This window comes from Phoxinus phoxinus (assembly GCF_949152265.1).
Source record: "Phoxinus phoxinus genome assembly, chromosome: 22".
In the NCBI taxonomy this organism is placed as follows: Eukaryota; Metazoa; Chordata; class Actinopteri; order Cypriniformes; family Leuciscidae; genus Phoxinus; species Phoxinus phoxinus.
The window spans coordinates 17,081,537-17,106,434 of record NC_136897.1 but is presented as its reverse complement, the minus strand read 5'-3'; the positions used below and the strand labels follow the sequence as shown (position 1 = coordinate 17,106,434).

General features: G+C 37.4%; 1 protein-coding gene across 4 annotated transcripts in view; it reads left to right on the top strand.

Moving 5' to 3' along the window:
- Positions 1 to 22,905, top strand: part of tfeb (transcription factor EB) — a 35,865-nt gene extending 12,960 nt beyond the window's left edge. Inside the window, exons 2-11 of one of the 4 annotated variants that reach the window (XM_079597385.1) lie at positions 895 to 955; positions 2,031 to 2,123; positions 10,390 to 10,655; positions 15,007 to 15,294; positions 16,022 to 16,114; positions 18,991 to 19,108; positions 19,895 to 19,951; positions 20,452 to 20,527; positions 20,657 to 20,804; positions 21,967 to 22,905. In XM_079597385.1, coding sequence (XP_079453511.1) covers positions 10,455 to 10,655; positions 15,007 to 15,294; positions 16,022 to 16,114; positions 18,991 to 19,108; positions 19,895 to 19,951; positions 20,452 to 20,527; positions 20,657 to 20,804; positions 21,967 to 22,473 — 1,488 coding nt within the window. In that variant the 5' untranslated portion in view covers positions 895 to 955; positions 2,031 to 2,123; positions 10,390 to 10,454 and the 3' untranslated portion in view covers positions 22,474 to 22,905. The remainder of the gene's footprint in view (positions 1 to 894; positions 956 to 2,030; positions 2,124 to 10,389; positions 10,656 to 15,006; positions 15,295 to 16,021; positions 16,115 to 18,990; positions 19,109 to 19,894; positions 19,952 to 20,451; positions 20,528 to 20,656; positions 20,805 to 21,966) is intronic. The other 3 variants (XM_079597384.1, XM_079597387.1, XM_079597386.1) reach the window with 3 other exon arrangements.
- The last annotated feature ends 1,993 nt before the right edge of the window (positions 22,906 to 24,898 follow it).

The following is a 24,898-nucleotide window of genomic DNA, read 5'->3' as shown; positions in this document are numbered from 1 at the left end:
ATTGAACTTTCTAAGAATCCTGAAAAAAGTGAAGAATCATGGTTTCCACAAAAATATTAATGTAAATTTAAAAAAATGATGACTTGTGAACAGTAGTGTATGTGAAGCCTTAACCACCATCATCATCCCCATCATCATCATAATCATCATCATCATGTGAGACTTGAAGACCATATCAGAGCATCATCACATGGTAGAGCATAATGCTATAGCATGACCCTGGTTATGGTTTATATCCCAGGAACTGGTTATAAAGACACAATAATGCAAGTTGCTTTGGATTAAAACCTCTGCCGATTAATTATAGACATCATCTGACGTTCTAGTGTATCCGCATGCTTTAACTTGCGTTGAAGTTAAGATCTTGAGGGACAACACCGTGCAGCAGTTATCAAGTTTTTATTTAGTCACTTCTCTAATATCTCACAGTAGTCCAGATGTAGTCGACTCGTGTGAAGTGTGTTGACACGCATGTCCATATGAGTGTTTTGCTGACCCAGTAACCAGTGATTCACCACACTCCTCCAGACTCATTACATTCAGAGGAGACGGAAGAGGACTCCGGGAATGGGATGGGGGACAATAAAGTTCCCTTGTTCCTCTCTCACAGAATCTCACAGGGTTTGGGTAATTTAAGGGAACTGGAGGAGGTAATAGACAGAAGAAGAGAAGTTGTGGACACTGTACTGTAAGACTTCATGACTAAGGATTTCCCTGTGACTGTTGCACGCTCTCCCTCTCTCTTTCTCTGTGGCAATTGGTCACGAGTGGCGGCGCTGTCAGCCAGCACAGTGTCTAGTATAAGAGCCATGCTTCAACATGAAGGCTATGCATTCTGTTAGGACGACACTTGGGTTTGGACTTACATGAGGATTGTGTATTTCTGGTGTATAGGACAAGATAATCATTGACCGGCCTTCTTCATTTGCACTGCCCGTCTACAACTGCATATAAGGTATAGAGAGTGAATCATTACCGAGATTTGTGTAATTTGACATCAACGACCCATAGCGGGCTTGAATATTAATGGGCACACATATTTAGTGAAAGTCATCTCAATGGTTGGGAAATGTGTTTTATTGGAAGTCTCACACTTACCAGATATACTTGTGGAGCTATTTTAAACCGTTTATAGGTCGTTTTGACTTGCACTAGCTTTTATTATGATGGCGGTGTGGGATAAATCAGTGGCAGAGACCCATAAGCAGGTCTTGAAGGAGTCACTGGACTTTTTGGACTTTTTTGTGCTGATTTTTGAGGTATAAATCTGCAGATTAGGTTTAAATATAGTAAAGCGTGTTTATGTCCATTGGTGCTTTTTGGAGAACAATATTGTTAGTGCAGTTTCACGGCACTTGCAAAATAGGGTTATAACGTTAAAAACCACAGCGTAAAATAATAAAGCATAATATATTTAGCCAAAACATTAGATAGACAAACACTCAAATTGGTGGATGGGATTTTTTTTTTTTTCTACATGGACAATTCAGAATAAAGTTTAGCATTTTAAATTTAGCATTATATGCTAAGAGCTACATTTTTACCTCTAGTCCCCATTTTATTTTATTTTTACAAAGACAATGGCCAACAAAAAAATATTTCCTGTACTGGAGGCATCTGCTCTAAGATCATTGGATCACACTGAATATAAAGATTGTGGTTACATTATCACATCTTTATCATCAGCTTTTAACATGGATACTCAGAGTTACACGTCATTGTGCAGAATAACTTTACGGAGTTGTTGGGTCTATAAGAATGAATGCACTGTCCAAGTTTAATTCTCACACTTTGGAAAGAAGTTTAATTAGATGTTTCATGGTTTGACCCAGATATCAACTGAGCATATAAATAGATATATCTGCGATACACCTGTTGCCTTGTTACTTTGACCGCTAGAAACAGCACAGCCGCAGCGATCTGCAGTATTCTCATCGCTCCGATTCATCCAGCCACAACCGGACACCTCTTCATGTTACTCACTGGACAAAGCATGGCCACTAATACACATCTCTGTGTTTCTCTTCCAGTTTTTCAGCCCACTCATAGGCAGGCACCCAGTCATGTAGAGAGCAGCGCGTGGAGGACACCCAGATCACTTTCAGCACTTTCTACACAAAGAGGTAATTGTGAGATATTTCTCACAGAGAGAAATGAATAAAGGCACAGAAAGCCGTGGAGAATACAGCGTTCAGCGTGTGTCCAAGTGCAACTGGGCTTGTCTGTTAGGAAAATCCATTGGGCCGTTTGTGTATTTTCCCGTAAGTGCCGACAAAGTTGGAAGTTGCATTAGGTCGTATTGGGTTATGATTTCCTGTTGAACGAGTGAGTAATCGGTGACACAGGTTGAGAAAATATAGTGCCCCATCAGAATGAAATTACCCAAATGAAAGGGCTTTATATAAAAAGGACATTTGACATTGTTTTTCAATCTTATTTGGTCTGACATAAACTTTTTACCATCCTTCCCAAGTCCATGAATATCTTTGCACGTGGTTCTGACTGCACACCCCACAGCATTTGCAATATTAGATGATTTATTTTTAAAGACAGACTTCTCAATAGCAGCATTGTCTGATAATAATAAACAATTATATTTTCCACTGCTTCAGAGTCAAGAGGTCAGATAATTGACATGGCAAAGACGGTAGAAACGAGGTTTAGAAACATGTTGTTTGTGTATGTTTTGAACATTTTGAAAGAAGTCACCCACAGGTCATTGCAGTCGTTAGATAAGGTAGAATCTAATCAAGTTAGTCTACACACTAGCACATAATTGAGCTTGACAATGCTCAGTCTAGATTTTATCAAGAATCTTGACACACTTGTACAACAGTGACATTTCAGGAATGTAGGAGTGTCATCCTCATTTTTGTATTTCCCCTTTTTTTCTCTCTAGATAGTAGATATAACTACTGGTGGTATTGAGATGAAGTATATATATATATAGGCCTACATTGTTTTTAGATAAAATAATAATTTTATTCAGCAAGGATGCATTAAATTGATGAAAAGTTACAAAAAAAGCTATTTCAAATGAATTATTTTAAACATTCTAGTCATCAAGGAATCCTCAAAGAATTTCACAGATTCCACAAAAATATTAAGTAGCACAACTGTTTTCAACAATGACATTAAGAAATGTTTCTTGAGCAGCAAATCTGCATATTAGAATTATTTCTGAAGGATCATGTGACACTGAAGACTGGAGTAATGATACTGAAAATTCAGATTTGCCATCACATGAATAAATTAAATTTTAAAATATGTATAAATAGAAAACCGTTATTTTAAATAGTAATAATATTTCTGTATTTTTGATCAAATTAATCCAGCCAAACAAAATATAATTATTTTTTAAATAATATACATTATATTTTAAAACTGTCTGGAAAAACCAGCTGTGTTGTAGAAAGTAAACATACTGTGTGTAATGTATTGTGACAGCTGTGTCAGGATTAAGTTGTCTTGCCTCTTGGACTAAATCCAGCAATCCGTTTAATCCAACATATGACCACTTAACTCTTTCCCCACCAGCATTTTTTTTTTTAAGTTGCAAGACAGCGACAGCATTTTTGATTATTTTCCCCAAAAATTAATTGACCCCAGAATATGTTGTTGTATGAATATCTGATTTAAAAAAATTATATATAATATAACTATATATATATATAAAGAGAACAGAGCCTCTGGTTTAAAAAAAAATCTTATTTTATTCTAGCTTCATGCATTCTTTTTGTTTTATCAACACTTGAATGTGATCATTTAAAAAATATTCATGTATAGGTCTCATAAAAAAAAAAAAAACATTTTGAACTAAAAGCTGAGAAAATTGTGTTTTTGTCAAACACTACTTCTGTTCGGATCAGATCCAAAACAACACAATATAGACGGAGTAGATTGAGTCCATCAACACTCCCAAAGCTTCAAAGTCCTATACCTCTTCCTGGGTTCGACTTTCATTCAGTAAAATTTCTATGCTGTTTAATGTTTGATGATCATGTTAGCTTGTGCATATTAAACAATGCTTATATCGCTTCTTCTTTGCTTGTTTTTGGATCCGGAGATTCTGTACAATTTCAGAAGATGTGTCATAGCACCCCTACCATATAACAGTGAAAACATGGATTGCCGGAAAAAAAGTCAATGGCGGGAAAGCTTTAATAATAAATGACAGAAAAACTCCCATCAATGGCAGGGAAAGAGTTAAAAGTATGGGGGGTCATGGAAGTGTCTTGTTCACGTGAAAGCTTAGAAACCTGAAAGTGTTTGTTCTCTTGATATTTAGTAAATTGGCATTTTCTCCATTTTCATTGTCAATCAACAGTGAAATGAAATGGACAGCAGATCAGTTCAGGACAGCAGAATCAGTGACTTTAAAAGCAGAAGTTTTAGTGATGTTTATTTACTTGATTGCATGAGTTTGCGAGTGAGGTAATCGCTGTGTTGTTTGCAGCTCAAAAGGCATGACCACACTGCACATGACACAAGCATCATTTGGGGATTTTTCTGTTTTTATTTTCTTGAAATCATGGGACCCTAGATGATATTTATTTATCAAGTGCTCCATATTGTTTTAAAAATCTCTGCCATCTTTGTGATTATTGTACGGAATTTATAAAAACGGTGCACAATATATCAAAACCATATTTAAGTTGTTGTTCGTTATTCATTTAGGAGACACTTTTATCCAAAGCGACTTACAGAAGGAGAACAAAGCATTCATCAGAGAGCCACAATCGTTGAAGTGCACAATGCTAGGTTTATTAGACAACTGGATTAGGAAACCAGCAAGAGAAGAAATGCAGAATTGTTTTAAATAATCATATTATATATTTTTTTAGCGCATCGCTAACGATTAGGCTAACTTAAAAGTTCAACATTAAAAACAATACTTTAATAGCACAGTCAAGTGCAATCTTTAGCAAATCTCAAAATGAATGTCCATTTTGTTTATACTCTACACTATAATGTTGTGATGCCTACATTTGCTTGTAGATTATTTATTTTGACAATAGCATAGAACTTTAATATCTGCCGTTTGTCGTTATCTGCTCCAGTTGAATTCCTTGTAATGTTTGTGACTTGGTTTAGTACCAAATCCAAACTCAAAGTAAAGCAGCTTTGTGGAAAACTGAGGCTCTTGATTATCTTGAGGAAAAAGAGGAAGGAAAAGGGTGCTGTGAAGACACTGTCAAAAGGTTCAACTTCCTACTTGTCCTTCCCTTTATCCCACCTAGCATTATCCCGGCGAGTGTTAATCCTATGTGCGAGTGTGAATCCTTAGAACATGACGGATAACTTGGCCAGAGCATGGAAAGTTCACTGCGTGCTGCAGAGTCATTTTACACAGCCGCAGTCTATTACCCGAGGGAACAGGGTGTCTCTGCAAACAGGAACAGAAAGTGTGGGTGTTATTTTTGGTTCCGCTTGCCTCGCTGCTTTGCTAGAGAGGGCGGATGGTAAATCAAGGGTGGGCAAGAAACTGAAGAGCCAACATAATCTGGTTCTTTACCCTGACCCCTGCCCACCATTCCTGTGCAGGTTACTCCAGTGTCCAAAACCCCACGACTAGGAGGTGTATTCATATTTGCATATACAGTGCTATGCATAAGTTTAGACACCCATGCTAAAGTTGACTAAAAAGAGGAATAAAAAATCATCTTTTGGAAATTTAACTTAATGCCTTAATTTAAAAAAATAGGAAAAATCCAACCTTTAAGGACACCAATTTTCTTTGTGAATGAATAATGTATCGTAAATAAATAAATGTTCTTCCTTAAAATACAGGGTGCATAAGTTTGGACACCCCTATGTTAAATTCCCATAGAGGCAGGCAGATTTTTATTTTTAAAGGCCAGTTACTATATGGATCCAGGATACTCTGCATACTGATAAAGTTCCCTTGGCCTTTGGAATTAAAATATCCCCACATCATCACACAACCTTCACCATACCTGGAGATTGGCATGGTTTTATTTCAGTTAGCCTAACAGCTGGTTTGATTTGCATTGAGAGATGATCTTATGGAAAGTACTCCATGCCAATCTCCAGGTATGGTGAAGGGTGTGTGATGATGTGGGGATATTTTAATTCCAAAGGCCAAGGGAACTTTATCAGGATGCAGAGTATCCTGGATCCATATAGTAACTGGCCTTTAAAAATAAAAATCTGCCTGCCTCTATGGGAATTTAACATAGGGGTGTCCAAACTTATGCACCCTGTATTTTAAGGAAGAACATTTATTTATTTACGATACATTATTCATTCACAAAGAAAATTGGTGTCCTTAAAGGTTGGATTTTTCCTATTTTTTTAAATTAAGGCATTAAGTTCAATTTCCAAAAGATGATTTTTTATTCCTCTTTTTAGTCAACTTTAGCATGGGTGTCTAAACTTATGCATAGCACTGTAAGCAAAAGTTTCTCACCAGATCTCAGATTTGTGAATAAGCTCATGTCTGATATTGCAGACGCTAGCTCTGAACACAAACTGAACACTTTTTGCTACTCTGGCTAATGGTCATTGCATTCTAGGAAATAATGAAGACATAAGCAAGCTATTCCATTCCCTGGAAATGTCTGCCATGCTATGATGAAATGGTAACCATATGTTTCAAATGACCTGCAACTTGTTTTATTTTTGTCTGGATAAACTTTTAAATGGCTGCTATTACATATGGATGTTTTTATATCCATTTCGTGTAGTTACATTATCTAGTGGCTGGGGCTAGGCGTTGGCAAAACTAAGACCCACCCAGTGTATTGGTATTCTTGCATTAGTATTTACACACAAGTGTTCTCAGGGCATTTTCAGATTTGCGTGTTTCTTAGAATTGTTATGTTTAGGACATTTGTTTGAGTACCTGGTGGTTAGTGTATGTGCTCTGACACATGGTGTTTGTGTAGGCAATGCGAGTTTGAGTCTGACTCATGTCATTTCCTGATGTTTTTCCTTTCTCCTTTATCACTGTCTTTTCCATCATGCAAATAATTGTTTGCTTGCAACCAATTCTGAAATATATAATAAATCATATTTAGCAGTATTGATCTTTGTTGTGTTAAAGGCATAGGCCTAGTGACGTATTGAATGCTATGGGACTTTGTAAGCATGGAGGTGTGTTTGTGGTTTTTAAATTTTTTCTTCATCCTTTGATGTAGAGATGCCAGGAATTCACTGGCTACTGTGACAATGGAGCACTTTGATAGCTGGCTCTGTTTGGATGCGTCTCCATCGGGACAGTGTATGCCTGGCATTCGCTGATGGGCGGTGTGGGAGAGCGACGTCACAGAAGGAGGTGGCTTACGCACAGAGCAGCGTCAGTATATGCCGGATATATACGTCACTATGTTCAGGGCTGAGCCTGAAATGTTTTGTTGATACAAGATACGAGAACGCCCAACTCTGACTCTTCAGTGGACTTCTGAGAAACAATCAAGCTATCAGGTTGTTTCTTCATTGGAAGAACTGGGAAATGTTTATACCAGTTATTTGACCAGTTATAAATTGCCACCTAGTCATGTACCAAAGCTATTGCTCATACTTACAACTTAAGTATTTTTCAATGTTAAAATACTCCTATTCCCATTTAAGAGGTAGATCCGACTATGATTCCCTTGAAAAGTAGTTATTGGCTGATATTAGAGATTTTCTAAGTATTAGTACTTTCCTATCTTTTCAGTTATGGTAATATATAAACACTTAAATGTAATATTTATCAAAGTATAAAATTAATATCCATTATTTATACTGTGCATTATGTGTTCACTGTAGATTCACAAAACAATTGATTTTATTTTTTGTTTATTTAGTCAAAATAATATAATTTTTATATAGATCATAACATAAAAATATTATAATAAATAAATTCGCTTACCAGCGCTGGACATAATTTTAATATCATTGCATCCTTTTTGAAAAGTGTAAATACTGTGGCTGTGTGGCACTATCAAAACATTGCTCTGTTTGCTTGAATCCCGATCAGCCCGACACAGCAACACTGACTCAACCAATGGTGTAACTTGGGGTGGGACCAGCTATAAGGCCAATGGCAGATTGCGTAGATTATTATTATTTTTTAATAGTGTTGCAATGTACGAAGTACATCTCTGACAGAAGTCACTTTCAAACCAAGCAGCTTTCTTTTGGTTAACAAAGAGAATTCACATTATCAACTGAACCCGAAGCAAATTATGGAAATCACTCAAAATGGAAGTAAATCGACGCAACTGATGTCATATGGCACATGACAACATGGCAGATGTAGTATGTTCAACTTTCATACTATATAAAACATACTTTTTTTTATCTGTCCTGAAGTAAGTTTCAAACCAAGTGTAGTACCTACTATAGTACGCAATTTCAAACGCAGCGCTATGACTTCCAGACAGGTTTATTGAGGCAACAGGCAGGCTGGAGCTAAACTCTTCGGACATTGGCCCTCCAGGAGCAGGTTTGCAAACCTTGCACCATCAAAGCAACATAATAACACGAGTATCATAACAGTGATTTTTTTCAAATGTCTGGTGCCACCTTCAAATTTGATCTTGCCTCACTTATTTTAAAATCAAATACCAGCAGGTAATGAACCACCCCGTTGGTCCGGTTCTTCTGTATATCAGTCCAGCTGTTTGCGAGACAGCCCGTCCCAAAACTCTGCTCTCCTGGAACTGAGTCAACCTCTGGCAACTGCCCTGGTGACAGAGCCTGAAAGTGTCCACTGACCAGCATGAACCACAAAGCTTGTAGTGTGTTTGCCCCCCTCCACTGCTGAAATGTACACTGTGGGCTAAATACTGCTTCAGTACTATCTCAATAGGAGCTGCTTTGCTTATTGTACCTCTAGTACAATAAGCTTTTCTCCATAGGCGGCCCAGTCCCTCTGGGTTGTCCTTTCCACCCCGTGGCTATGTACAGTATAGTTTGTGATGTGAAGCAACTGAGGACGCGCCTGGCAGACTTCAGATGGCTTTAGTGTGCATACTTGGTACCCCATCGTTCTCAATCAGTACACTTAAATTCCACTTCATGTTAGCAAAGTCATCCTTGTTTGCATATTGGTCTTCTGTGGCACCCCAAAAAGAGGAACTCGTTCAAATAGGGACTCCCCAGGACCACAGAAGAAACCGGGTGTGGGGCTTTCTTTATTGTGGGGCAATGGACATGGGGTGAGGATGTTTTGGAGGCAAATTAAAAAAGGCTACTCACATGAGCTTTAAAAGAAAAGAAAAACATCACCTGACCCTCACATGACTTCCCTATCATACTCATCATTACTTCTGAGTTGTATTTATTTAGAGCCATCTGTCTCATTGTGGTACCATAGGAATGCCTTAGGCTTTTGATATTCTTACAGGCAATTTAAAGACACCTAAATTACATTATGGATGCATCATATGGTGGTTAAATGGGAAATGTGGGTATAGTAGCTACCTAAAATTCTTAAAATATTTTTTTTGTACACAAAGATTTTTTTTCTATTTTAGGAAATGCCAAGTTACATGATTTATCTTGGTTCCTCTTTACGTTCTACACTTTATTCTGTTATTAATTTAAACTTGAGGCTTTATATTGTGATTGTACCTTATTAATATGTCAAGCCACAGTGTGTGTGTGTGTGTGTGTGTGTGTGTGTGTGTGTGTGTGTGTGTGTGTGTGTGTGTGTGTGTGTGTGTGTGTGTGTGTGTGTGTGTGTGTGTGTGTGTGTGTGTGTGTGTGTGTGTGTGTGTGTGTGTGTGTGTGTGTGTGTGTGTGTGTGTGTGTGTGTGTGTGTTTACGCTGGAAAATCCATCTTAACCATGTTGCTGTGTTTGAAGATAGTACTGTAGCTTGTTTCTAGCTGTTTTAAGATGGTCAAAAAACATAAATATATATAATGTCATTTATACATTTATTTAGAATAATATCCCTGATCACCTTGTCAGGGTTTATTATGTGATAACAAAAGTTCGGGGTCAGCATGAATATATATATATATATTTATTTTTATTTTTATTTTTTTGCTATGTTTAAATGATCACAAATACAGATACAGAGTGCAATGCGTATTTTGGAATATGTGATTCAAAGCTGAATCTTTACACTGCTCCAGTCTTCCGTGTCATGATCCTTCAGAATGTATTCTAATATGATGATTTGCTGCTCAAAAACATTTTTTATTATTATAAATGTTGAAAACAGTTGTGCTGCATACTATTTTTGTGGAAACCATGATTTTGTTTTCTGGAGTCTTTGAAAGTTCAAAAGAACAGCATTTATTCTAAATATATATATTTTTTAACATTACTAAATGTTGTTACAGATACAGTTTTTAAAACAGTATAAATATAAAGTATAATTCCTTGGATCCATTTACTTCATATTCACTTCCTCTAACTATTTCCTTTGCAGACACCCCACCACTCTTCGGGCTGGACTGCGCGGCGACAGCAGCCCGCCCCCCGCGTCCCCCAGCCATGTCGTCACGCATCGGCCTGCGCCTGCAGCTCATGCGGGACCAAATGCAGCAGGAGGAGCAGCGGGAGCGGCAGCAACAACAGGCAGCATCCATGCATTACATGCAGCATCGCATGCCAGGCCCAACTGCACCCTCATCAGCCATCAGCGCACCAACTCACTTCCAGGCGCCCATGCAGGTGCCTGTTGAAGTGCTAAAGGTAGATATATCCATCATCCTGTGTGTGCTCATCCGAATTTGGGTGTGATGAAGCGAATTAACAAAAAGGAAGAAAAGCACTTTGTCAAAGAGCCAACAATAATCATAAAGGTGTCATACTCATAATCATAATTTCCACAGTTATTAATGCACAATTAATATAAAGTCTAGCAAAGTTTTTTATATATATATTTTTTTTATGTTCATTAAAGACTACTTTGGGAAAGAATTACTAAACAGGGCAAATTAACACGCAGCTGCAATCCAATAAAAACGCAGATGGGAGAGGACATTTCTGCGAGTGATCTACTGAGAATGATCAAATTCAATGTCATGTTAGATCCAAAATCAGTTAATACATACTTATCTAATGCCGGAAATACCACTTAATTGACTACTGCAAAGTGCAAACCAAAATAAAGAATCTCCGCACATAAGTTTTGCTGTCTGACAGGGAAACTCCTACAAATGCATATGCAATAAGGTCAGCCGCAAAAAATAACTGTCCACGCTTTTTCAGCGCTATTTTCTCACTGCGTGTCTTAAGTAAATCCTAATAGCAGTTTTTAATGGGGGGTTTGCACGGGCACAAGCTATTAGTAAATCTGCCCTTTTGTGTTTTAGTACCTTCATTTTCAGATTTTATCTATTGATATTGGATCAATTGGTAACCCCAAAATTATTTTTGTTGAAGTGTCTGTTCACCACTATAGAAGTTTACCCAACTATGAACACTTCTGCTTCTGAGAACCCCAGAAATGTGAAAAATGTCTCTTAGTTCAAAACCTTTTTTTGGTTTTCATGAAAAGCGTGATAGGTGCTTGTGGGAAATACTTTGCTAAGGTAAGAAATCTCTCACTTAAATCTTGCCAAATTCCATCTAATCATTGTGCAGCTATGTGTTCTGTAGTATGAAAGAGCTCCCCCATGAGACCCTAATCTTGCCGTCCATTGGGTAGTCTAGCCGTGCTCCGGCCACCCTAGTGGTCCCAACTGGATGAATGAGTTCTAAGGAGTGCACGAAGACCAAATTAGGCAAGATTAAGTACTCCGGTAATCTCCTCTTGTATTGCGGTGAAAGAGTAGTGGGCAAAGTCCAGAAGTCAGTGGGTCGTGCAGGACTGACCACGGCTTTGGTGTGCCAGATTACATTTCAACCAAGATCAAAAACAAAGTGAGGAATATTTGTAGAAGAATGCGGTGGAACGGCAGCCAGGTAAGAGGAAAGAGACAGAAAAGAAGGGCCACTCTGACATGACTTTTACAGAGATAACACACAGGAAGACATTCTTACAGGTGACATGTCTGATTCCATCTGTTATCCTGGATTGGTATCAGTTAGTTTAAAGAAAGCGACTCTGTGCTCAGTGTACATACATGGAATTTTGAGTTTAGGTGTGTGCGATGTTATGAAACTTTGTACTTCACCTACAAGAAGTTGTTATCCGGATGTTTTTTTCTTTATTCTTCTTTTAGAGCCTGACAAAACGTCCCCACAGTTTTTTTCGGGGGGGGGGATCTGTAAAGCTTTAGAAAGTTGAGGTTGTGGAATTTATTTGTTATTTATTGTTTTAGTTATTTAAGAGTTATTTATTAATTTATTGTATTTACTTCAATAGACAGTAACATGCTTTATCAGTTCAGTTACTTGCTCAACAACTTTGCGTGTGGTAGGCGACTAAAAACATTAAGGTTTTAAGACAATAATATCTGATTAATTACTTCGGAAGCGTTAACAATAGAGACTCATAATCAGTTTGACTGTTTATATATGGATAAACTATTTTTAACTAAATTATTTCAAATAATAAAATAACAATACTAATAATAATATTAATATAATTAATAATAAACTATAATGCATATTATGGTGTTAATGTTTTACTTTAAGGTCATTTAATTGTGTTTAAAAGCATAAATAAAACTACTTTCACTACCGTTCTAAAGTTTTGGGGTCAGTAAGATGTTTTTAAAAGAAGTCTCTTATGCTCACCAAGTCTGCATTTATTTGATCAAAAGTACAGTAAAAACTCGAATATTTGTGAAATATTATTACATTTTAAAAATGCTGTTTTATATTCTAATATTTTTTTTTATGTAATTTATTACTACGATGGCAAAGCTGCATTTTCAGCATCATTACTCCAGTCTTCAGTGTCACATGATCCTTCAGGAATCTTTCTAATATGCTGATTCGCTGCTCAAGAAACATTGAAAACATTGAAGTTGTGCTTAAAGTTGAAGTTATTATAAATAATAAACAGGATTTATTTGAAATAGAAAGCTTTTGTAATGTTATGATTGTCTTTGCTGTCACTTTTGATCAATGCATCCTTGCTGAAAAAACGTAAATCCCAAACATTTCAACTGTAGTGCATAATTTAAATTCGGTATAAATAAAATGACATCTGACAATTGACATGTTGGTTATCACAAATCAAACATTAAAATAATCTGTATCTAGATCATAAAGTAATATTAGTCGACTACTGTAGTTCTTTAGTTCTCATGTTTAACTGAGCCAAACGAACCTGTTTGCATAGTCAACACATTTTAACATACTTTTACATTTAAAACATACTTCTGTTTTGCTCAGACCAAAGAGGTATTACTTTCTTGAGTGTAAGTGACAATAACTTGTGCCACTAGCATGTTGTTGCTAATTTCCCATGCGGCCAACCATGTGTTACCTCGGGATTAAGCAACAGTAGCTCATGTTTCACACAGAGCGTATTATTTAACTGGACATTTACCACCACCGTTAGATTGAATCAAAATATGTAATGAAGAGCTCCCTGCTAGATGCACTTCTAACCACAACTAACCTTCTGTAATTTCACCTCTGAGAGCTCAGAGCAACTGGCCCTACCCAAAATTCCTTTACATTGCCTTCACGGAGAGGTTTAACACCAGGGAATTGCCCTCCCAGGCAGTGTCCCCGGTTTACAGCTTGTGTGTGTAAATTGGAGTCCTGTATCCTTCACTTACACTGCCTATAAAAGTTTTACTTGCTCCATCATGTTCGTTAATCTTTCAGTTAAATAATACAAGTGATTGGACTGAAATGGAATAATTTGCAAGCTGAAGAGTAAAGGCTTTCATCCACTAATCCTGAGGCTTGTTTTCATTCAGGAATGTGGTTGATGTATTGTGGCTAATATTTTCCATCAGTATACAGGCATTGGAACTCAATTTTGTTGATATGCATGCCCGCCCAAATATGAGCACAGTCATGCAAAAGTTCACAGGCAATATGTTGCTTTGCTAACACTTAAATCCTTTTTTCTTTTCATCACTACACATCTATCACACATTTTATCAAATGTCAGTTTTGTGTACTAAATCACTCAGTTAAAGACAGTCTGGCTTTGAAGTGAAAGAATGAGGCCAGTCCAGTCAGACGTCACCCCCGCTCTAAACCTCCACCAGCAGGTGCCTGTGTGATTCATTGAACCTCTCTAGAGGCTCTTTCTGGCCCCTGTGTGCCCCGTACATGCCTAGATTTAAACCCCACCGTTACATAACCATCTATGACTGTGGCTCTAAAACATAGCTGGCTGAGACTGAAGGCTTTGGCTTGTTTTTTTGTTGTTGTTTTTTTCTAATTTGTAACGATGACAGTAAAAACACTGTACTTTCCACTGGAATAGTAAGTCATGAGACATGATATTGCCAGATGGGGCTCATATTTTTTTAAATACTTTTGTGTTTAATACTCGATGTGTGGCTTAGGAAAATGCAAGTTATTGCTTTCTTACAGTTCTGATATCTCTGTCAAAATATATTTCCACTACCGTACATTTAGAGAATGTTTTTGAAAGAAGTCTCTCTAAAGTTTCATTTATTCTAATCAATATTACTGTTTTCTATTCAAATACATTTTAAAATTTCAGCAGCCATCATCACAGTGTATCATGATCCTTTAAAAATAATTATAATATGCTGATTTGGCGCTCAAGACATTATGATCGATGTAGTTTTTTTGAGGAAACCATGATACTTTTTTTCCAAGATTCTCTGCTGAAAAGAAAGTTCAAAAGAACAGCATTTATTTGAAATAGAAATGTTGTTACATATATGAATGCCTTTACTGTCACTTTTGATCAATTTAATACATCCTTGATGAATAAAATAATTAATTTCTTTCAAAAAAAAAGTTATTTCACGTTTACCCAAACTTTTGAACATACAGTAAGTGTACTATTAGTGTACTATTATTATTAGTACTGTTCTAAAAGCAATACAGGTTTGGAACGACATGAGTGAAAACATGATGACATTATATTATATTATATTATATTATATTATATTATATTATATTATATTATATTATATTATATTATATTTTACAGGTGCAGACCCATCTTGAGAACCCTACAGACTACCACATTCGACAGTCTCAACGGCAGCAAGTCAAGGAGTACCTGTCCACGACATATGCCACCAAGCAGGCAGTACACGCTGTCACAAGCTTGGTACAGCCCTCTCCACCCACCATGCCCCAGGGTCAGACAGGATCCGTCCCAGCAACCATGCCCTCTTCTTGCATGCGCACTGAGCAGCTCATGAACTCCGCTGGGAACAGCGCACCCAACAGTCCCATGGCAATGCTCAACATCGGCTCCAGCCATGAGAACGAGGTAGTTTCTTAGTTTTCATACAGTTGTGGGTTGGAAGCATGTCCAGGCATGTTTGAAATAAAGACTTTTCCCATAACATTATCTTCACATTCATCAATTATTCATTTTGATCTCTCAACACGTCTAATTTACAGTTTGTTACAGTTTTATATTTAGCACCATAGTTCCTCTTTCAGTTCACAGAAACCTAAAAGTTCAGTAAATGACAATGTCTTGCTCATCTTTCATACGCCCTTTATGAATTTCTCCATTTCTCACCCTTGGTTGGTGTTTTTTGCCCAGGTGCACATAAAGGTCAGAGTGTTAACTAACTTAACTTCATTGTCATTGGAGTTTAAGTGGCCAATTATGGCCGTGGAGGTATAATTACAGATTAAAGAGTGACAGGTAACCCAGGGCAGGATGGCCCTTTGGAACGAAGCAGACTTTGGTCCTTCCTTCCTTCCTCCGCTCCCAATGCCACCAAATCCTATGGGATACTAAGTGAATGTTTGCTTTTGGCACACTAACAACCTTTGTGAGCTAAGCTACAGAGGGATTATGTCTGTACGGCTCTTTAGAGGAATACATCTTTCATCTGTCATTTTCAGTGATATTATAATTAGATATTTACTCAGCACAGTTATTTTGGAGGATTTATACCAAAAATCTTCAGTAGAAAGTGTACATAATTTGTAGAATGCAAATGCACAAGGTGTCTAAATTCTCCTTATGTGTTTTTGACAAGATGGATGAGGTTATTGATGACATCATCAGCCTGCAGTCCAGTTATGATGACATCCAGGCTTATATTGACCCCGTGGTTCAGATGCCAAACACAGTAAGTAAAGATTTCACTCAGTTTAGGCCTTTTAGTTGTTTATATTGACGCCTGTGACTAATACAGATCACTGAATCCCAGAAGGTAAGTGGAAAATTAAGTGAATAATTCCTGTTTGTGATGCATAGTCTGTGTCGTCTTGCCTCTGAATAGGTCTATTTTTGAAACCCCCGCAACCTCGTACTTTGACAATGGAGGAATTATGCTGGATCCATTTGTTGTGCTGCTTTTTATCAGGGTTATAGGGATGAAAAGCATCTTTGTCTGATTTCCAAAAGTCACATCTAATTATAGCAAAGCACCGTCTCAGTAAAATGAAGCAACTGTTTTTCTCTCATGCAACTTCAAAATGCCTTATTTTCTGCTTGGACTCATCGAGAACTTTGCTTGCTGAATATTTTGTGCTTGATTTATTGGATAACTGATATTAGGAGCTTGCCAGGTTACTTCGACATGTCTCGGGGGAAATGTTTTAAGTATTTAAAATGTTTAATTGACTTAAAATCGTGCTGGCCTGATTTACTCAAGGGAAGACATTGCGTTAGAAATCAGGAAAGTGGGAGCACTGTGCTTTGTATTTAAAGTAACTGCCCAACATTAACAATTAAGCCGCTCTCAGTTAGAGTTCAACTTGTTTACAAGGCATTTCGTGAAGGTGGGGGAGCAGGGGGGAGGTTTGGGAGAGAGAGGGCTGGGGAGGGGAGGCTGAAAGTCCAGATAGGGGAAAGTTCAGTGTTTAGTGGTTAGGAGAAAGTAGAAGAGAGAAGGTCCCTGGGCGACTCAAGTTAGTCTCTTCGGAGAGGTCTAGGGTGAACGACAAGTGTGTGCAGCAATGAGAGATTCAGAGGCCAATATGAAAGACACAAATAAAACTTATGCTATTGTGGAGGTTATCGATGGAGAGAAGATTCAGCTGGTAAGGCCGACTTTTTCCCATCACTCTCCTTTCTGCAGGCCGAAGCGGGGGGTGGGGTTGTTTAGTCTTGCTGCTATTTGTTTCTGTGCGTCTGATTCCTAGAAACTAGAGGGACTAGAAAGAATAAAGCGAATGCCATGGGCACTTTAAGGACACCGGTAACCTTGTCACACACATTTAGCTGTACACTTATAGCAGGTTGTGCTCATATATCTGTAAATGGCTCGTTGTTTATGGCTGTTGTTTTGGTGGACCTGCAGGGGAGCAACTGAGTACAACTGTTAAAGAGATAGTTCACCCATAAATTAAAATGTCTGTCATCATTTCCTCGTGGTGTTCCAAACATAGACACAGCGGAAGGCAGTGGGGTTCATTGTTGTTTTGGACCCCACTGCTTTTCATTATATAGACAAAAACTTCAAAATATGTGTTCCACAGAAGAAGAATAAAAGCAATACAGGTTTGGAACGACATGAGAGTGAATACATGATGACAGAATTATATTATTTTAACAGTATTTTATTTTAACAGTATTGAGTGAATGCGTCTGATTGAATCTCCTATTGATCAGTGTTCTTAGGGATCTATTTTCCATTGTAATGATTGATCTTTGGTTCCAGACTCTCTGACTTGGTCTCCTGCATACAGGAATCATCATGCATAAGGAAGTGCTACTGTTGGTTTACCAGCAACATATTTACCTGAATGAGTCCCGTACCTTTCCATATGCAAAGATTTTCCTTAATAAATGATGTTATTATGCTTATCCACAGAACAATTAAATCCCTAACCCTGGTGGATTTGTAATATGGCCATTGAAAAAGCAAACGGTGGAAATCGACCACTGCTCAATATTTAGTGCGCAAACTATATTTTTCTGTGGGGCATTAGGGGTTTTAAAGGTCTGAAAATACATGGGGGTGAAGAGGTGGGGTTTCAACTCCTAATGAGGCCGCAAAGGCCGCCTCTGACCCTGTTGACCATGTCCCTCTTTGATCACGGTTTCTTTGATCAGTGATTAAAAACCTCTAAGGACGGGATTCCCTAAACCGATAGGGCATCAAACACTTTGCATTGTGCATACACATACTTTGAATCATCGCCATTGTTTGTCAGGAAGCAGCATTCATAAGTTCACACCCTCTTTTATACACTTTCCTCTTGTGGAACGTTTCTCTTATCGTTCCTCTTATCGCATCCGAAATGCTAAACGAGCCGATTCTGTTTTCTCAGTATGTCACTGAGGCGTGCTTCGCCAAGAAATTGATCGTACGAAAATCGTAAGGATTTATGTAACTGTGGAAGTTTACGTTTATCCAGAAGTAATGGCTTCGCATAACGGGCACCACTCTCTTAGCTGATTATTTTTTTTACTGTTGATTTGTGTTTGTTTGCCTTCGTGCTTCACAGTAGCTTCTGTGATAAGGTATCTGAGCTGATTTATCTGTCACGGCTCATTAGGAGCTCATAGCCGGCTCGCTTACAATTATACTCTGACACTAAGATGGAATAAAAGATACAACTGTTATAAAACCATAAAGACCCAGATAAGAAAGAACATAGTCAATCATTTCTCTCACCTAGAAGCAGTTGCCGAGTGTGATATTTTTTTGTTTTATCTTCATTATCTCAAGTGTTTATGGCTTTGCTCTAGAGATAAGCTGAGTGTTTATTGGGTTTCTAGTGATTGTGATGATTTACCAGGGTTACGCTGAATATAGCTTCATAAAAATGCCATTTGCAAGACAAACTAGTTGTATCTTCTCCAGTAAGTAAAGCATAGATTGCAGTAAGGACATGCAGTAGTCTTCAAATGCAGGGGAATATGTTTGTCAACTGTACCCATGGTTTAGTTTAACTGATACTCAATGGTTTGAAAGATTTTTGTCTTTGTAGCTTTAAATACAGCCGTTGTCGGCTTACTCGCCAAGACTCACATATAACTCTTTTTGCTCTGTAGCTCCCGCTGTCCAGCAGCCATTTGGATGTGTACACGGGGCCAGGTATGTCCGGATCAGCTATCGCCATGACCAGCAACTCCTGTCCTGCAAATCTGGCCATAAAGAGAGAACTGTCAGGTACATTCTCTAGAAATGTACAAAACAAAGCACGGCTGCACACACAGCTATGGCATCAAAAGTTCCAGCAAAAATCTAAAGTTTAGTCACATTATTAGCACTACTTCCCATATTTTAGACTATTTTACAATAGTGGTCAACAAATAAGCCATGTGAAATAAAACAAATGAAAAAATAGGAATTATGTACCAAAATGTATAGGTGAACTAACTTTAGCCTTATTGTTTTTCCCTATTTAAAAAAAAATAGATATATATATTTAAAACATTTGTTTTGCTAAGAAATCCAAATGTAAGATTGGTTATATTCATCTACAGAATTTATATGACATGAAAAACATACATTTTGTCTAAACATTTAACTGGTAATATATAGTAGGTTATACCCTTAAAAAGAGTGTATGTAAGTGATCTGAAGGACATGAATTATGTGAAGCAAACATGACCTCATTTTGACATCAAATTGATGAGAATGTTAGATCATAATCTAATTTTTAATTTAATATATATATTTTTTTTATGTTTTATATCATGACTGTTGTGTCTTGAGTAATATGTGTTGCCGTACTAACCCAAAAAAAGCCTAAAAGACACTGCTTAACATCTGTAAGACACGAGAGAAACTTTATCACATAACCCTGCTGGATAAAATGTAAGCACATTTCACCATTCCAAAGCATTGTCACGTATCACCACTATTGCAAAGCCTAATAAATCCAGTTCTGACAGGATTTGTGTGTATAGCAAAACATGTCAGTTGACAGCATTGCCTTTTGTTTTTGGCAAGATGCTGAAGTTCGGGCAATGGCTAAAGAGAGGCAGAAGAAAGACAACCACAACCTGAGTGAGTATGCGCTTTTCCCCCCTCATTTCTTTCAGTTTACAACCCCTCAAAGTTTAAAGTACACTATCTCCGCTAGTGCCCTGCCATTGACACCCCCTGTCACCACCACCTCTGGGCAAATTTAGCTGACAGCGCACTATACTTTGGTCTATCGTTAACTCGGACAGATCCTGCTGCCGTGGCATTAAAATGTAATTGCCTGTGGCATTTCACAAGTATTGGAGTTGTACAATAAGAAGCTTGGCCTGTTCCCAAGTACTTTGGTATAAGAGGGTATATATTGCTAGTGCATTATAAACAATTTACACACCAGAATTGATCTCATTTCCCATCATTACATTGAGTCAGAAAACAAATAAAAAACGATGGTCAAGGTCAGACATCATGCTATAGAACTGAAAGTCTGTATAAGAAAGAGTGAGGTGGATTCTTCATTTTCTCCTAATACTACTAATTTTTAGTATTACCATACTAACAAAAATGTTTTTTTTTTCTTTTAGTTGAAAGGAGAAGAAGGTTTAACATCAATGATCGAATTAAGGAGCTGGGTACCATGATTCCCAAAACCAATGACCTGTGAGTTTGTGTTGTTTATTTGAGCATTTAATTTCATACTGACTAAATGTGAATTTAGTGGACTTGGAGATGAACTGTAGTATTCTCTCATTGATAAGCACTTGACGACCTGGAACCTCTTGTGTTCAGGGATGTGCGCTGGAATAAAGGCACTATTCTGAGGGCCTCTGTGGAGTATATTAAACGCATGCAGAAAGACATCCATAGAACCAGAGAGGTGGAGAACAACTTCAGGAGGATGGAGATGGCAAACAAACAGCTGTGGAGTCGTATTCAGGTGAACATTCCTTCAGGACTTATGTGACAGATAATATAGTCATTACAACAAATAAAGCCTAAAGCATCTGCTAAGAATAATAGTCTGTGACAATATGGAAATCAATTGGCCTAGCAACAAGATGAACACTGAAAACCATATCAGTTCCTTGTTCGTCCATCTTTTTTTAAGAAATTAATGTTTATTCAGCAATTAATCTGATCAAAAGTGACAGTAAAGAAATGTATAATGTTACAAAAGATTTCTATTTTAAATAAATGCTGTTCTTTTGAACTGTTCATCAAAAAATCCTGGAAAAAAAGGTATAATAGTTTCCAACTGTTTTCAACATTGATAATAATAAGAAATGTTTCTTGAGCAATATTAGGAATGCACAATATTCAATTCAGGCATATACTGTTTTTTCTGATTGTTACTTTTATGTTATGAACAATGCAAATAATAATTATAATAATTGTTTAAAATAAATATGTTTAAAATCATTCTAAAGTGAATTTAGGCATCATAACTTATAATGTACAGTGTGAAAAATGGATGTTAACTTTCAACATTTAAAAGTGTTTTACAGATTCATTTTAAATGAGTGATGAATGACAACACATGTAATCTGAATGTAAATACAGGAAATGGTCATGAAAAAGTAAAAAATAAAATATAGACCAGGGTTAGTTTAACTTAAACTAAAACCATTTTGTTACTTGAAATAAAATACACTTTAACTAAAATAAAATAACGTTAACTTATTTTATTTCAGCTAGTTTCCAAGGCTACATTTCTCATTTTTTATTTAGTTTAACTTGATGTACTAAAATAACTAAAACTGAAATAAAAAATTATATAGATATATAATAAAAAAAATTAAAATCAAATTTACTGAAAACGTTAACAAAAATGTAATGGAAAATATAAAAATACTATTAATAAAAACTTTATAGTATCTCAATGATACTAAAATAACACTGGTATAGAACAATACAAATAAATTAAAAAACTATCTAATATCGACACATAACCATTATGGTACAGTATGTATATATATATATATTGTGTTTCTCTACTCATCATACAAAAATACATAAAAAATGAGAACTGGGGGTAACAACTATTTTGAGAGATGTTAAACTGACCATCTTATTGTGATCTTCTTGTGCTTATTCTTCAGGAGCTTGAAAGGCAGGCCCGAATGCACGGCCTCCCCAGCACCTCTCCATCGGGCCTGAACAACACTGAGGTTCTAAACCCCTTCGTCAAGCAGGAGAGCAGTCCCGAAGAGAACCACCTCCCGCATCAGCCCCATCTCCCTCCTCACTACCCCCAGCATCAGCAGCAGCCCCTGTCCCACCCTCAACTCCACCAGCACCAGCACCTCCACCCCCAGCCCCCACTGCAGTACCCAGCAGTGGGCAGCTCCCAGCACTTTGACTTTGCCCAGTCGCTGGACTTGTGCAACGGCGGCATCCCGGGATATCATGATGGCATGGGGGATCTCGGCTCGTTGGGCGGAGGTGTCGCACCGATGGGAAAGAAGAGCGAGCTAGGCTTCTTGCTGATGGAAGAGGCCCTGTCGCCGCTGGGAGGAGACCCGCTGCTATCTGCCATGTCCCCCGATGCTTCTGTCGACAGCAGCCGCCGTAGCAGCTTCAGCATTGAGGACTCGGACATACTGTGACCTGGACAGCCTTGGGTGCCACTGCACCACATTCATATGATGCCACACACACACAGATATTGCATTTAGTCTGGCACACTGTTAACTGGGAAAGGTGCGTTTTCAATGCTCCTGCCTCCATGAAATTCAAGTTTAGCTCATTTTTATTTTTTAGTCTGACATTTTTTGCTCCACAAATGTCATGCACGTTGATCCATTGAACTAAACAAAGAGAACTGATATGCTTGAATTCTGTCACCCAGAATTGTCCTATATATTGAAACTTTTTTGTGACATGTGAAGGCCAAGTATGGTAACCCATACTTGGAAATTGTCCTCTGCATTTAACCCATTCAAGTTAGTGCACAGCACACACATTAGGAGTAGTGAACACACACACACACATACACACACTGAAAACCGTGAACACACACACCCTGAGCAGTGGGCAGCCATTTATGCTGTGGCGCCCGGGGAGCGATTGGGGGTTAGGCGCCTTGCTCACCTCAGTCATTTCCTGCCGGTATTGAGAATCGAACCGGTAACCTTCGGGTTACCAGTCTGACTGTACAAAAATATGGACTATGATACATACAGATTGTCTTGAAGGCTATGAAATAGTGCTGTTTTGAGTCTGAACTTTTACACTCCCTGCAATATAGCAGTATATCTTTTGAATAGTCCAAACAAATTTAAATCGGCCTTTTAGATACACTTATTCACCCTAGAAGTGTAACAGTCCAAACCACACACTCACATTCTCTATCTGTAGAATTATATATTTTTCGCTTTGACATATGTCAGCCTTTCCCACAAGTGAGATTGTCACACTTAATGTCCTCTAAATCCAGACAGAAATGACTATTGGAGCATTTTTTTTTATACCGCCTCATCTGAGCTCTTAAACACAGTGCCTGCTCTATCAGAGCAATATGCAAAGGCAGCTTATCCTCAGACAGTTTATCAAAACACAGGAAGGACAGGGTTCCCACAGCCATGGAAAACCTGGAAATATCAAGGAATTGTGTTTTCTTAATTTAGATTAATACATTAATACAATCTTAGTTGTATTAATCTTAGTCCTAAGCCTTTAAATTAATCTTTTTTTTTTCTTTTTTTGGTTCTTTTTAATGAGTCTGATTCACAAAACAGTCTGAATGATTAATTAGTGAATCAGTCTGAATTTGAATGGTTTGTAAAAGTGACACTGAAACTTGAAAGGTCCTGGAAAATTCATTGGTTAAAGTGTATGGGAACTCTAGGAGGGCCCTGTAATGTCAATGCAGTGAAATGCAAGAAGAAAAAGGACAGGTCATACTCAGGTGTGACTCTCCACCAATATGGAGAGACTTGGAATATATATATATATATATATATATATATATATATATATATATATATAGCTGCTTTTAGCAATGTTGAGGCATTTGCATACCAGACCAGGTGCTAGTGTGACAGTACGTCCAGTGGACAGTGCAGCAGAATGCAACATAAATTAACTAGTTAGTCCTGTTGCCACACACTCCTAGTAAGGTGCCTTAAAGCCAAGGCCGGATTCTTCAAGAAGCACACACTCAAATGCCCTCTTGTATTGGCACGCTGTAAAATAAAGCCGACAGCTGTGAGCGCCCATTTGTCCAACTGAAGTTCATACAGCCCAAGGTGCCTTTCAGGGAACCTGGATCAACAAGAAATTTGATCCAGCTTTTGAGCTGTACACTGAAGGATGTTTAATATATAGAAAATGTATTATAGGTTTTCTCTCATTTTTTTCTTCCCAAAGCACTGGAAAAAAACTATTTTAATTTTATTGATATTATAAAGATTTTATGAAGTGAGTTTTATTTCAAATGTTTTATGCCACTAAGCCATTTAAATGTACTTTATCTGACCTTTTTTATTTTATTTTCTATCACTGCCGAGCCATTAAAATATAAAAAAATATATATATCTGCCATTCTATTATACTAGTGGCAAGTGCAGAGCCATATTATATTTTTCTTTTCTCTTTTTTTTTGTGCGTGTACAGAATCGTTAAAACACATTAGACTTTTAAGAGATTTAAAGAACAATGTGTAATGTTGTTTTTATATTGATTTTATTCCTTTTTTAAGAAAAAGACAGTTGAGGAAAAGTGATACTGTTGAGTAGTGATTCATTGTTTTCATTCAGTTTTAATTAAAACGTCGAGAATGTGAATTTTATGTATTGTACAGTTAAACTAAGGTGGCTGTGTTGAACATGAGCTTTAATAGAACCTATGCGCTGTCCTCAGAAACAGTACGATGCTCCTCCAGTGTCTTATTGCCTAACCACCTCTCCCTGTTTTACTGCTTTATTGTTTTAAAGGTACAGTTTATAGGTGCTGAAACGGCACCATTCAAACCTCATGAATTAGTATTGAAAATACTAGAGACACTTTTTGTGATAGTGTATTTTATCCATT